This window comes from Hippichthys cyanospilos, chromosome 10, assembly GCF_059441005.1.
Source record: "Hippichthys cyanospilos isolate Australia breed blue-spotted pipefish chromosome 10, RoL_Hcya_1.0, whole genome shotgun sequence".
Taxonomy (NCBI): domain Eukaryota; kingdom Metazoa; phylum Chordata; class Actinopteri; order Syngnathiformes; family Syngnathidae; genus Hippichthys; species Hippichthys cyanospilos.
Window position 1 is genome coordinate 21,786,596 of NC_142378.1, and position 15,999 is coordinate 21,802,594.

The 15,999-nt window shown below is 41.2% G+C and overlaps 1 protein-coding gene across 1 annotated transcript in view; it reads left to right on the forward strand.

Moving 5' to 3' along the window:
- Positions 1-15,501, forward strand: part of hcn2b (hyperpolarization activated cyclic nucleotide-gated potassium channel 2b) — a 58,637-nt gene extending 43,136 nt beyond the window's left edge. The window contains exons 6-8 of the mRNA XM_088426057.1: positions 588-828; positions 4,497-4,661; positions 14,600-15,501. Of these exons, the coding sequence (XP_088282183.1) occupies positions 588-828; positions 4,497-4,661; positions 14,600-15,501 (1,308 nt within the window). The remainder of the gene's footprint in view (positions 1-587; positions 829-4,496; positions 4,662-14,599) is intronic.
- The last annotated feature ends 498 nt before the right edge of the window (positions 15,502-15,999 follow it).

Sequence of the window (15,999 nt, forward strand, 5' to 3'; positions counted from 1 at the left end):
GAAAAGGGTGACTGAAAAAAATTATGCTACCGAAAAAAAATTACTGTTACAATAAAAAGAGAATATGAGAGTATAAGAATATATGAGCATGTAGAAAACATACTGGAATAAAGTAGTATAAACTTGCAATACTATTTAATAAATAAATAAATAAATAAATAAATAAAGTTTTTCATCAGTATCAAGTGAGAAAGTTCAAATTTGTATGAAAATCTCATTTGGAAGTACAAGAGCAAAATTACTTTATCCAAATAAATTAAAATACTATCAACGATGTGGGTATATTATGGGAAAGAGAATGGAATTAAAACAAGAATAAAAACATTTGCTAAAAACAAACATAATTTTATAGTTTGATTGATTGATTGATTGATTATAGTCAAAATTTAAGTCATGAAGTCAAAAAAGTCAAATACTCATCACTTAAAAATTAAATTTTAATATCACACCACAGATGAATTTTACAAGACGCAAGTCATGTGAAGCATGACAACAGAAGACTCAATTTTTAGAAAATTAAATGACAATATTCAAATTTTACAAATTCTGTCCACGTCTGATTAACAGAAGGTCCATATCTCACTCAGGAAATCGTCAACTTTAACTGTCGCAAGCTGGTGGCATCCATGCCGCTATTCGCCAACGCCGACCCCAACTTTGTGACAGCCATGCTGACAAAGCTGCGCTTCGAGGTCTTCCAACCGGCCGACTATGTGGTGCGCGAGGGTACCATTGGCAAGAAAATGTATTTTATTCAGCATGGCGTAGTCACCGTGCTCACCAAAGGCAGCTTGGGCATGAAACTGGTCGATGGATCCTACTTTGGAGGTAGGTGCTGCAATGGAAGTGCACAGTTTTGCCTGACTACACTGTAGTGTACTTGCCCAAACGAGTAAACAACGTTTGTCCAGCTAATGTGCAGAAAATGCCATGCTGGCAAGTGGAAAAAAATGACAAGAAAGGGTCATTCTACGAGTTCTCTGAAGAGTCTTTTCTGTCAAGTGAAAAGAGAATACCTACAATTATATCAATTAGGCTGTAATTACATATAGTAGTGCACAATTATAAGCAAATATCAAGACTGCTCTGAAAAGTATGACATGTCTGCACAATTTGATTGCAATTGGGTTGGACTTCGCCAAGGCTGCCCTTTGTCACTGTTGGGTTTGAAGTGGGCTCGATACCCCACAAATGACCCAAGGAGAGGTGTAAATAACAACACAGGAGTCAGAGATTAAGTTTTACCACTGCAGTGGGGAGAGCTCGAAGGAGAGCGTGACCATGTCAGCCTCGTTGCAAAGTCTCTCTCTCTCTCTTTCTCTCTGAGCTTTGGGACTGCAGTCTTTTTATTAAAAACTGTTACTGAGGTGTAGGGGTCTCACATTCCAACCGTCACACAACATGAGTATTGTACACCGTGGCAGAACTTGTAGATAACTTGCGATTCAGGCCTTGACCTTAACATTGTTTTTAACACACACACACATATGAGATAAGGTGGCGCTGTGGTGTCTGAAAAAGTAACAGTTACAGTACATGAAGCAAAGCTGTTGCACTAATGAATCAGCCGGAAAAGTAGCCATTAGAATACATGAAGCAAAGCTGTTGCACTATAAAATCAGCCAGTTTATCTTACAGTCACCGATTCTGTTCATTACCTTTATGGACAAATTTCTAGGCGCAGCCGAAGCGTTGAGGGGGTCCGGTTTGGGAGCCTCAGCATTGCTTCTTTGCTTTTTGCGGATGATGTGGTGTTGTTGGCTTCTTCAGGCCATGACCTCCAACTCTCACTGGAGCGGTTCGCAGCCGAGTGTGAAGCAGCTGGAATGAAGATCAGCACCTCCAAATCTGAGACCATGGTCCTCAGTCGAAAAAGGGTGGAAGGCCCTCTCCGGGTCGGGGATGAGGTCCTGCCCCAAGTGTTAGTTCAAGCATCTCGGGTTCTTGTTTACAAGTGAAGGTAGGATGGAATGTGAGATCGACAGACAGATCGGTGCGGCGTCTGCTGTCATGCAGACTCTGCACCGGTCTGTCATGGTGAAGAAAGAGCTGAGCCTACGTTCCTGCCCTCACCTATGGCCACGAGCTGTGGGTCGTGACCGAAAGAACAAGATCCCGGATACAAGCGGCCGAAATGAGTTTCCTCCCCAGGGTGTCCAGGCTCTCCCTTAGAGATAGGGTGAGAAGCTCGGTCATCCTGGAGGGGCTCAGCGTCGAGCCGCTGCTCCTCCGCGTTGAGAGGAGCCAGCTGAAGTGGTTCGGGCATCTGGTTAGGATGCCCTCCGGACGCCTCTCCAGTGAGGTGTTTCGGGCATGCCCCACTGGAAGGAAGGCCCCGGGGACGACCCAGGACACACTGGAGGGACAATGTCTCTCGGCTGGCCTGGGAGCGCCTGGGGATCCTTCCAGAAGAGCTGGATGAAGTGGAGAGGGAAGTCTGGGCTTCCTTGCTCAAGCTGCTGCCCCCGCGACCCAACCCCGGAAGACAGCGGTACAAGATGGATGAATGGATGGATCGTAGCATGTTACTTGTGAGAAAAAATGCACATTTTAACAACCTAGTGCTACTTCCACGTACAAATTATTCTATTTCTTCTATTCTATGTCTTCTATTTCTGTTTTGAATGGATGTGTTCATAATGCATTTGAGTGACGTGTGCAAAAGAGAGGTGCGTCGGAGCGAGTGACGTCAATTAAAGGGAGAGCGACATAGATTGAATTGGAAACAAAAAGAATAAAGAGAAATCTTGACTATGCACTGGTCCTGTCGTGTTCTGCTATTTAGTAGGAAGACAACAGAATTAGAACTCACACGTTTACCTTACATCTGAGAAGCCTCTTCCTTCCCCTACTCAAGTTTATAACATTCAAACCAGAAACAAATGTAAATACAGTGATCCCTCGTTTTTCGCAATTAACAGGGACCTTAATACCCCGCGAGAAGTGAAAACCTTGAAGTAGTGGCCCCACTTTTCAAATTTTAATTTTTTTTTTTTTCTTATAGGAACCTAGAAAAACTTCTCGCGTCAAACTAATTCCTAGCGTTTTTGTTTTTGTTGAAAGCTCACCCATACCACAACATAGTGAAACAATTGATTTAATCCAGACAGAGTGTGGGAAAGTACACGAGGCCTCGGGCCAGTCCTACCACGGGTCGGAGCAGAAAATGGCCACCTTACACCTTCCACATTCAGTTCTTATACAGTTTTGGGGCATATAGTCCGACTGTGGAATGCAGTTGTGTGTGTGTGTGTGTGTGTGTGTGTGCGTGTGTGTGTGTGTGTGTGTGTGCGTGTGTGCATGTGTGTGTGCGTGCGTGCGTGTGCGTGCGTGCATGTGTGGTGGCGTGCGTGGGCATGGTGTATATGAAAGTCTTTCATTCGCCAACCATTCTTTTGAAGAGGGGGAAATCAGTGCACCATAAATCTTGAATATTATCTCCTTCAGTTCACACTGGGATGTTGGAGGAAACCTTTTGTTTCTTTTCTTGGTGGCATCGGGTCTCAAGGTCTTCAGGGCCAAGTCATTCCTGTTTCTTATACTGACCCAGTCAAGTCAATCCCCATTACAATAGTACAATTTCATGATCACACTATTTTACTGATACACTGCATTTAAAAACAAAAAATACACATTTCTTTAATCCCCCAATTGACCTCTAATTACTAGAGATCACACACCAAAAGGATGTATCTATATGGCAACACTGCCAAAGCCAGGAGGACAGCCAGCCGTCTCCACAACTATCGGGTCAGGATTGAGCGACACAAGATGTAATTGCCCAAACGGGTCCTTGTGCACGATCCTGAGAACAAAACTGCTGAGGCAAGGGACAATACAACAATCACACTGTGATAGGACACTCAAAACTATGAAAACAGTGGTTCCCAAAGTGACAAAAAACCCCTTCCATCTGCCCAAAAATTATGACATGACAGAATGGAAGGGGTCGTGGCCCACCCCGGACATAGTTTTCAACTTAACAGACATTGCTTGCACAAGAGGTTAAATTTGGTAATGATGAAAATTGATCAAATCTGTATTTCATTGGGCATGGTCCAAATCAAATACTTTCAAACCCTGCTGTTGTCTGGCTGCAAGGTAGGGGGATGCCGATTGCATATAAATAGGTGCGTTCGTCCGCTGCACCCCAAGCGTTATCAAAGCCTGCAATCGCATGTCGGCTTCGAGGGTGCCAGGACCATCAGCGGCGAACTCTCTCTCTCTCTCCACTCCTCTCTCTCACATTCAGCCCCAGCCAGAAGATACACCTTGCTGGCAGACGAAGTTTAGGTCATTCGAACCCCCCCCCCCCCCCCCCCCCCACCCCCTCCCTCAACACTTTGCTCATGCATTTGCAAAATTTGCACAGACTTGCTGCTGCCATATTTATTTATAATTATACTTCCATTGCACTAGCGATTACACTTAGGCTTGAGGTGATTTAATTAAAAAAAAAAGTGCTCGTGTACATTTTTTTTCCTTTTCATCTCCAGAGATCTGTCTGCTGACTCGTGGTCGGCGGACGGCCAGCGTACGGTCCGACACGTATTGCCGCCTGTACTCGCTCTCTGTGGACAACTTCAATGAGGTTCTGGAGGAGTATCCCATGATGAGGCGTGCCTTCGAAACGGTCGCCATCGACAGGCTGGACAGGATTGGTGAGTCCATTTTATTGAATGATTGCATTGTCTCTGAGGCTTTGAAATGGTTGGAAAATGCAAACCACCTCGAATATACTATTGCTATGTAATTAATAGCTTGCTCTCTCGCAATTTCAGACAATCATATTTTTAATGAAAAGCATCTTAAAAATAGCTTATCTAAGAATCTTGTTTTCCTGATGAGATGAAAACACAAGTAGTGTCTTTATAAAGCCTTGACATCATTCATGAGAGGAAAGGAAGCATAAGAAATTTCAACACAAACTGGCGCCTGTGATGAATAATGAAGATGTGTGATAAAGACAGAGTGAAAATGTATTCACACATGGCTTTTTTTTTCTTCATTTGAAAGGTGTGACGACACTCAGATATCACACCTCTATTCCCTCATTCATTTATATTTCCGGGGGACTTACAAGGAAAGAAAAGCATCTCCACAAGTTAACAATATAATAAAACAAATAATAAAATCAACATCATAATGTACGTATCTAATTTTCTCAAGTTTGATGTTCATTTGCACCCTTTATTCAATGAGAGATTGTGGGCAGGGCAGGCTCCCTCCACCTCAACAGAATCAAACGCCTTGCCAAGAGCGTGGTAAAACGATGACCCTGCGGCGTCCAATTGACAGCTGGATCTCCTCTGCCAAAACTCCAAAAATCAATAGGATCTAGGGCGATTTAAACCCTGAGTACACTGGAAAGATGTGACCAATACGCCATGCATTTTAAGGATTGGAAGCCCAGTAATAAAAGCGAAAATTATGAAGAACATACCACATCTACTTTTAGCCCTCTGCAAGAACTCCATGTGTCACAGTCAACCAGTCCAGTCACCTCAATTTTGTCTCACCACACCTGCTCATCTCTCTCCTCCCAATCAGCACCAAATACAAACAGCTGCTACCCATTACTTGCTCTGCATATAACCCAGTCTCCCACGCACTGAACTTTCCAGATCTTGTCTTGTTTCTTAATGCCAAGCTTTCCCGCACTCTATCCTGCCTGTCTCTGACCTTCCGCCTGCCTGTTGCCCACTCCTGTCTGCCCTTGTACCGACCTCGTTTGCCCCCGACCATCCGATTGCCTGCCGTCCTACCTCGTCTCCTCATGCACAAACCTAGCTTGCCTCAGACCACCTGCCTGCTTGTGGAAGACACACTCCTGTTCGTGCCCAGGCACCCTTGGCTCCGACCACCCACTATTGGTGTGTAGGATGTGTAGGACCCTGGTAGTAAGCAATTCCCTGGCAAGCAATAAAGATAACGTGACAGCGCCTACCTGTTTGTGTGTGCTCTTGGGTCCTCTCTCTGTTTGTGATACCTTGTGGCTGTTTGTTGCTACATGTATAAGATGATATAATTGAATCCAGTTTTTAAAAATATGAGGCTAGGATTAAAATAGGCAAAGAGTGAAACAGTTATAAATACCTGGGCAACACAGTAATCTTTATTATGTTAACCTGTGCTGCCTGCAAAACGAGCAATGAGGACCAATTAGTTAGGTCGGTCTTCATCCTAAAATCTCAAAATTTTGCATCTGGAGCGCTTCACAGTGTTTAGTTACGGATCTTTCCAGGTAACAAAAGTTGCTTATATTCCTTTTGAAAGGGGAGCTGATGTCTCCAATTGTCAGTATCTTTAACTCACTTTTGTGGAGATTTAACTTGTAGTGTGAAAATCTGCCAAATCGTAGTACAAAATCAAGAACACCTGGAATCAAGGTCTGGACATTGGACAAGTAAAGAAGTAAATTATCAGTGTACAACAAGACCCTGTGTTCTATTCTTTTCTGGTTATTCCTGTTGTGAATTGATCTGATCTGATAGCAGCATGGGGTTCAATGGCCAAAACAAAAATATTCAAACATCAAATCTTACGCTGAGCTGTGTAAAATTGGCACTACAAGAGCTGTCCTTGCATGAAAGCAGCAGACATGTACTAATAGGATGTTGGCTCATCACATGTTGGCAGAGTCTACGAGGAACTGACCCATTCTTAAATGAGGAGGACAAACTTTCATCAGGACAGTGTTTTGCAGAGAAGTACCTTGATGTTTCAGTTTTATTAGACAATGTGGTAAACACGCAACAGTTGTTCCACATTAACGGGACAGTGTGTAAGATGTAGACTGTTTTTCACTAAAAAAGAATAAATGATTGTAATTTCAAAAACTTAAAAATAAATGTGTTCTTAATGACCAACAATATGTTTGTGTGTGCATGTGTGTGTGTGTGTGTGTGTTTATGTGTATGAATAAATAAAATAAAAAAAGACACAAAACCAACTACAACAATGACAGACTTACATAAAACTGAGTTAACCTTCGGCTCCCATCCCTAACCCTGATCTCACATCCCGACCGACCGCACCTGCTATTAAACATCCCTGAGATACAGTATGAGAGCAATGGATGACAAATTTGTCCAAACTCGGCCAGGTTATCCTTAATTGCACATCTAATTTTCTCAACGTGAAGCGTGTTGGTGAGCTCAGCGAGCCACTTTTGCAATGCTGGTGCATCTTTACCAATCCATTGCTGCAATGTAAGTTTCTTTGCAATGATCAATGCATATGATAATAAGCATTTCTGAGAAGGCCTTAGGCTCTTTGCCTCATTTGAAGTCTCAAAAATGACCAGTACTGGATTTGGAGCAATCTGGATGTCCAGGACCCCTGATACGAATGATAAAATGTAAATCCAGAGAGCAAAACTGTGCAGTAAAATTCCATTTTCTATCATGCATTTTTCGCATATGGGAGAGCAGTCAGACAAAAATGTGAATCTTTTCCCTTGAGTGATGTAGCCTATGTGTGTGCGCGTGTGTGATTGTTTGTATGTATATATATATATATATATATATATATATATATATATATATATATATGTATAAATATATATATATATATATATATATATATATATATATATATATATATATATATATACAGTCGAACCTCTATATAGTGAACCTCTACAAAGTGAATCTCTCTTCATAGTGAACGAATCTTTACGGTCCCTTGCAAAACAGCTATATTTGACGTGTATGTAAAACCTCCTCATAGTGAAACTCCACATAGTGAATAATCTCTTCATAGTGATGCTATTAGTCAGTCCCTTGACAGCATCTACCTCTATATTGTGAATATCTGAACTTATCGAAAATTGTGAAGTTGTAAAATTGGGCGCACTGTCGGGATTTCCTCCCTGCCTAGCCGCTCTCGCGCGCCGCGACTTTCTCTTGCATTTTCACTTAATCCGCCGTCCACTGCGCATGCGTTTCTCCGCTGGTCATCCCTCCGAAAATTCTAAGATGTCGGAATCTGCCGTGAAAAGTATGGATGCTAGATCTATAAGTCGGAAGCGAAAGCCTTTGTCGTTGGAGAAGTGCGACATAATTCGGAAGTGTGCGAGTGGAGTGAAGCAGAATGCCATTGCAAAGGAGTACGATGCTTCGCCTGCTGCGATATGTGGCATTCTGAAGAAGAGAGAAGAGATAATGCGACTTGTGGAATAATAATAAAGATATTTGTTCAATGTAAAATGTTTTTACATTAGTTTTACCGCATTAGATTTTAGTGTTTAAACAACTTAAGTTGTTTAATGTACATTTATTTACATATTTATTTTTAAAAAAACGTATATAAAATTATTTACATATTTATTAAAAAATTATTCACATATTTCATCAATGAATTCTGAACATTTTAGGAAAACCTCTATAAAGTGAATCTCTCTTCATAGTGAACTTCTCTCCTCGGACCCTTGAAGTTCACTATGTAGAGGTTCGACTGTATATGTATATATATATATATATATATATATATATATATATATATATATATATATATATATATATATATATATATATAGTATACGATCAGACAATGACAAGCATTAACAGATGGTCTGCTCACACTATGCAAAGCCTCCTCCCAGGTTTCCTTGATCTGGGGATTCCAAATTTTCTTTGATTTTTTTCAGTAAAGGGTTGGGAGACCCCTTGTAGTAATCTATCGAAAAGAAAAAAAAATGTGTTTGGAAACCGGACATAATTTCAGAACTGAAGATACCTGAAAAAGCGTTTCCTCGGCAGTCTGAATTTCTCCTACAATTGCTTAAACGACATAAAGGTACCCTCCAAGTGCAAGTGTTTCAATTTACTGATTCCCAATTCTTTCCATAAATTGAGGGAAAGAAAGACGGGTTGCATTAAATAGGCGTAGACAATGACAATGTTCTGAGCTTGAAGTATTTTCTTATTTGTTTCCAAATCCGTATTATGCTCTGGATCACTGGGCTGTTGTAATAGAGTGCGGCTGTCAGACAGGTGGGAGTATCCCTGTCCCCGTAGAATAGGGGTGGCGTTGCTCCCTCTCCATCTTTAGGCCTGAAGGAAGCAGTGTTGTCTCGTCCAGCAGGAAAGCTTAAGTACATATAGTGCTCAATAGTAGTGTATGAGGTTCGGTAGTGCCAGGCTACCAATACATTTGCACTTGCAAAGATGTTCTATTATTCTGTGTGATTTGTAGTTTCATTGGAACGACATGACAATGGCATCTATGCTTTTAAAAAAGAATTTTGGTAAAAAGACTGGTATGTTCTGGACTATGTTTAAGTATTGCGGGAAAAAGACCATGCCTATGGTGTTCACCCTCCCTACCAATGATAGTGGCAATGTACTCCAGAATTGAATATTACTTCTCAGTCTCTCTATGAGAGGGAGAAAATTTGCGTTCGCAAAGGAGCTATATTTCCTTGTCACCACAATGCCTAAGTATGATATCTTATCCAAAGCCAATTTGAACAGGAGAGATACAAGCCACATCCAATCGTCCAATTTAATGGGAAATAATTCACTCTTACACCAGTTAATTCTATAACCTGCAAAGGTTTGACTTTTGTTTGACTTTTTGTTGACTTTTATTAGGTAAGCATTAGTTAAGGTTGTCAGTTTAGGATTTTATCATGATTGTTATTACTATTTTAAAAGACGAGAATTCTCGTCCATAGAAGTGAGAGTTAAGATGCAAAAATTACTCTTATGTTTCATGAACCAATTTAAATACAATTAAAAACATATTTTCCCATTTGCTATTGACTGAAAATGACATCATGTACTCAGAGAAATTACATCACAAGAGGGAATAGGGAAAGAAAGACGGGTTGCATGAAATAGCCGTACACAATGACAAGGTTCTGATTTAGAAGTATTTTCCTATTTGTTTCCAAATCCGTATTGTGCTCTGGATCATCGGGCTGTTGTTATCATGTACTCAGAGTGTTTTTTCGTTACATTCACAAGCTGAGTCAATGGTTTCTACCTGAGCCCTAAAACATGTTTGACTTTTGACTGGTGGGATTAGTGCAATATGGCGTTTGTAAATGTTTAATTAGGGATGGTGCAATAGGGGTGATACAATTTAAATTAATGCAATGGGAATAGGTGCAATAGAAATATGTGCTATGAGAATAGGTGCAACATGAATAAGTGTAATATATGCGTGCAATAATAGTTGAGTAAATGGAGTGTGGCCTATGTTTTCTTTAAAGTGTCTGTGATGGAAATTTGGATCTCTACTGTATGTTCCGCATTTTCCTGGTCTAGTGTTTGTTGTTCTCCTTGTCTCCTGAATACTGTCTCTGTACTGACTGTTGTATCTGTATGTTTCTTGTGTTTTAAGTCTTCTATGTACAACTACCTGCCAGGAGGTCTGCAGATGTAAATTAGCTCAGGGCTATAATCTGTTATATTTACATTTTTTTTTGTTTTGTTTAAATGTTTATTAAATATGCATTGTTCCTCCTTTGTAACGTGTAAACACATCTGCAGCTCAAGAGAATACTTGCTACGTCAAAAAATTAGACATATAGTTGATCACTGATTTGACAAATTATCTATACAGCCATTTTCTGAACCATAAAGCCTCATTGAGGTGGTGGACATACCTCCTGACCCTTTGGAGTCCACAATCTCATTTCCTTTTGCATCAGTGAAAATGAGCAGGTCGTCCGTATTCAGGGAATAGTGTACTTTTGCAAGGATGCCTGTGATTGTGGCTTAAAAGCTAAATGTTATATTCAAGATTCAAGAGTTTCATTGTCATATGTTTAATATTATTATACCATACAATGTTATTCCGTTCACTTCCCCGAGTAGCTGACTACATTCCATATATTACTTTTAGATTGTATTTGACACACAAGTGTGTGCACACACCTACACACACACATACAGTACACACACACACAAAGATGAATGTCTTGAAAACACTGTTGTGGCTTACAATTCATATTTGAACAAGAGTTGAATTGGCCCTCAAAATAGTTTCATAGTAGTTGATTACAGCATCCCTTGAGCACAGACTGAACAAAAGATTTTGACTATTCTTGTTTGACTATTCACTTGTACTTGTACTCATTAATACTTATTAGTAATATTATTTATTAAATCACATCAAGGAGCTTAATGGGTCGGCTAGCCATGCAAACTTCGCCCTCTTGTTTGTGTGTCAAGAAAATTACAAAAACTGTTGTATCTGGAGTATTCTGCCAACTTTTTCTACAACCGTGTCGCTTTTTGTCGGCATAAGCCTTTTGTGTCCTTTGAAGAGTATATTACTCGATTCCATTGTACACCCAGACCAATTTTTACCTATCCAACACCACGCAAGTGTGGGCAAACCTTTTAACTCAGGGGCTGGATTACTTTTAAAATTTGACAGCCGGGCCGAGACAGCAACAGGATACAATACATATATATATATATATATATATATATATATATATATATATATATATATATATATGTATGTGTGTGTGTGTGTGTGTGTGTGTGTGTTAAAAAAAACATTTATTTACAGTGCATATCAGACACAAACATAGCTAAAGTATTAATGTAATAACATTCTGTATACATTGGATTGAGAACAGTGTTGTTGATCAACATTTTTAGCCAGTGCTAAGTCTAGAGGTAATCCTGTTGTGGCAATTCTCAGAACAGATTTGAGATGTTTATCATTCATAACACTCAAAACCAATCTGCGTCATTCAGACCTGGAAAATTGTCAATATTTTCGAATAGCTCCAAAAATGAAATAATCTCCCGTTTGAGCTCCCAGACATGTTGACATACTTTTCCTAAATTTAACCAGTGAGCATTAGAATGGTATAGCAACTTCATGTGATCAATGTTAGAATCTTTGAGAAAAAGAATAAACTGGTGATGGCGAAGTCTCCTCACTCAAATAAAGTTGCCTGCAACACAGTTTTACACAGTGCTTCTTAGTGAATTATGCAGTGCAGGAGCATCACTCTTGAGCATTCCAACATTTTTCCTGTAATATTTGTCCATCTGTGATAACGTTAACGAGCGTACTCCAAGGTAACTTGTTCCTCTGTATGACCATTGATACGCTGTTAAATAAGTTCTCCCCCCGTTGTCACGTTCTGCCTGAGTTTCGTGCCGCTATGGGTTTAGTTGTAGAGTTTTGGGGTTGTTTAGCCATTTAGTTTGCATAGTTTCTTCCCCACGTCTGCCTCGCCTCCCTGTCTATTAGTTTGATTTTGTCCACCTGTCGCCTGTGTGTTCCTGCCCTTGCGTGTCACCCAATCAGCGTCCCCTGCCTCTTGCTCTCTCCCAGATGTTTCGCGTTAACCTTGTGTATTTAAGTTGCAGCCTTGTCACCGTTAGTCGTCGGATTATTGTTATGGTCACCCTCACGTTCTCACTCCCTCGTCCACAGTGCCCTCCGGTTCACCGATTGCCCTTCCCCGCAAGTTTAGTTTTGCGTTTTCTCGTTCCTTTTGTACTTTGCCCAGTTTTTGTTTGTTTTTGTTCCTGCCATCTTTTGTTCATTAAAACGGTGTTTTTGAGCACATCCCCTCCTGGCTTCCTTGCTCCTTGCACTCTTGGTCCATCCCTCCGCACACTCGCATTCTACTCGCCATGCCACGACGTGACACCCGTAAATTTCCTTTCAGGCATTCCATATCTAAAAAGTCCTTCATTATCTCGAAATGAGCAGTGTCCTTTATATCAGTCATTTCATTTGTCCAGTGCCAAAGAATATAATGAAAATAATGCCGCTTTATTGTTTAGCTTGCTAGTTAAGTGTTCGTCAGTTACTTAAATACTGAACTGCATAAGTTATTTTTTCGTTCTTGCTCTCAGGACATAAAATACTTGGGGTCTCTACCTTGCACTCTTGAAGAAACTCTTAGGAGAAAGGCTTACTTGCTCTAGTTTGAATAGCAGTAAATAACTTGTCTTCGTGTTTGGTGGTTTAAAGGTGTTTTGCTAAGCCTGCACGCTAACTACCAACCTGTCACCAGTAGCTTGTGTTGGGCTTGTGTTGAATAGTTGCTGGCATAGTTAGACGCCTTGGTGGACAAGTGAGTGCTACTATTATATCCTTTTAAAACTGCCACGGTTTCTTGGCAAATAAGACATACAGCCATGAACTGGACTACACTAAAAAAAAATTATATTTATGCGTCCATTTTTTCTCAAACACCTGGCATTCACTGACAACTTTTTTTCTTTGAAATTGATGCAGATGAATTTCTGTTTGTACCTCATCTTAAATGGAAATTCACCAGAACAGGTTGCTACATGTGACCAGATACTAGGGCTGTATACTTTCTTATTTTTGGTACATGATGAAACAGCCTAGGAAACAGATCCCAGGAGCTAAGTTGTCCACACCCTTAGTGATGTATAAACATTTTGGAGCACGTTTTCCCTTGCCAGGTTGTGGGTCACCAGGGCCCCCTTCTGGAACCAGGCCTGGAGGTGGGGCTCACTGGCTCAATCCTGGTGGCTGGCTGAGCACAGTCCAAAATGGTAACGTGGATGCCCCTTCCCATAGGCTTACCACCTGCGGTAGGTGCCATAAGGGTCGAGTGCCCTGTAAAATGGGTGGCAGCCGAAGGTGGGGACTTTGGTGGTCCGATCCCTGGCTGCAGAAGGTTTCTCTAAGGACATGGAATGTCACCTCTCTGTCAGGGAAGGAGCCTGAGCTGATGTGTGAGATAGAAAGGTTCCCAGAGAGAGCAAATGCCAGATTTTATTTTCCCATGATTTTTTGCTTGTCAATGTTAGAATAAATGCATCTAGGTTATCCCATGTTTATTATGCAATCAGTCACTATGTTTGTTATGCAATCAGCGTGTTTGTTATGCAGTCAGTGTATTGGTAAATTAGGAGCTGCAAGAAAGAGACGCCCGTGACCCGACCAGCCGCACTTGATGTTACTCAGGACAAAGATACCAGCATGGACTGCATTCCTCACCATCATAAACCAATTGTTTACATAGTTGCCAAATGTCTCCCCCAACCCTTCAGGGCAGCAATGACTTTTGACCGAGGGCCAATCCAAATGAATAAATGAGGAGCGGAAAGGATCTGTTCAGAGACTGGAAGGAGCTTTCAGAATGTGAAGGTTACTGTCTGCTCTCCTTGCAAGAAAAAAGTTCATTGTCTTCTCCTTGCTTTGTTACTTATTAAATGTTCTAGGTTGCTTGAACCTAACATAACATGATGGCTTGTGTTAACTGGTTCATACTGGCACTATTTTTACAAAGGTTCGAGGAGTTAAGGAGAATGTATTTGTTTTTGCAGGTGAAGTATATTTTGCAATTTTGGGCAACAGTTTCTTTATTAGCGTAAAGAGTTTGATGACCAAATGGTTGGCCATTAGTTACAAATAAAGGTCTTCAGTAACTACAAAAAAAACTGTAAACGTGTCATGAATATTAAAATTGAAAAGTTCAGACTAAATAACTCACAATCACATTATATTTAATTGCTGTTAGAATCATGAGGTTATTGTAAAAATATCTGTCTATAGGGGCTCCCTGGACCAAAACAATTTTGTAAATATAGTTCTGCACTATAGACCCACACTACTGTATTTTTTTTTGTCATTATAGGCAAGAAGAACTCCCTCCTGATGCACAAAGTTCAGCATGATCTCAACACGGGGGTGTTCAACAACCACGAGAACGAGATGATCCAAGAGATTGTCAAATACGATCGCAAGATGGTTCAACAGGTGGATGTAGCGCAACCGCAGCCCTTGTCCATAACACGGCTTCAGCACACTGGTGTTATTACGTCACCGGGTTCTTCTCAACAATCCCAAAGTTCCACTATTGCCACCTTGCAGCAGGCTGTAGCCATGAGCCTTTGTCTGCCCATGCAAGTGGACTCGGTGGGGAATGGGACATTGCAGTCTCCCAGAATGGTGAGAAGATTCCACGTGTTGCAGAATGTATCCAGTCCCAGTTCACCAATAACGTCGCAGCTCCTTGGTTCTGGTGCCTCTGCTCCAGTCATGTCCAGCCCCCCTGTTAAGAGCCCCCAATCATCACCCTACGGCTCCTGCATCCTGGTTGGTGCCACCACTGGCTCCCAACTGTCTTTGGTTCACCAACACTTGGCGAGCCCTGTGCACCAAACCAGCACGCATAAGAGCATGCATTCCTTGCCACTGAGGGGTCTTAGCCAGGAAACCAGCGCTCTGTCGATCTCCCAGCCCTCACTGCCACATGGGGGAATGCAAGGAGCCCAGTGTCCACACCAATCCACACGAGTCTCCTCTACTTCCACTGGACCAGATCAGACCCCATCGGGCCATTCGGGTGTCTGCAGTGCTATTTCACTAAGGATTGTGCTACCCCACAAGCTTTCAGTGGAAGCCTTTGGGACAGGTGTGGGATTTACCTCGGGAACGCCTGTCGGGGACTTGGTACGACATAAGAATGACTCTGTCATGAGTCTTCCAGAGACAGAGCAGATAAAAGTCCGATCCCGGTTATCCTCAAACTTGTGAGCAGAACTGACATGAGGAACACGTAGAAAAGAATTCCTCTAAGTGTAACAAAGTTAATGCCTGCAATGTGCAACTGACAGAATCATACTGATTCAGCATTTCATTTTTAACTGATTTTGAACTTGGCACTGAATTGTTTCTAGTCAAAGGCATACAAGCAAATACAACGAATAATAGCATACATTCCCAAATTTTCCGCCTTTGGATACAGTAGTTCACCATGTATGCCTTACAGTATCTTTGTATCCACTTTGAGGACTAAAATAAGAACAGGCTTTACTATACTAGTTTTAAATGCCATATCATATGTGTCCTTAGCTTTAAAAGTCATTTTCACCTCCTGATTCTTGTGAGTACAACTATTTAAATATTTCTATGACTCATCTTGTAACTCAATTGAATACTATTTTAAATCGTAAGATGCAGAGTATGCTGCATAGAGCAGCGGCGTGTCTGAAGTTTGTTTGTATATTTAAATCTTGGCCTCCAACCCAGTAA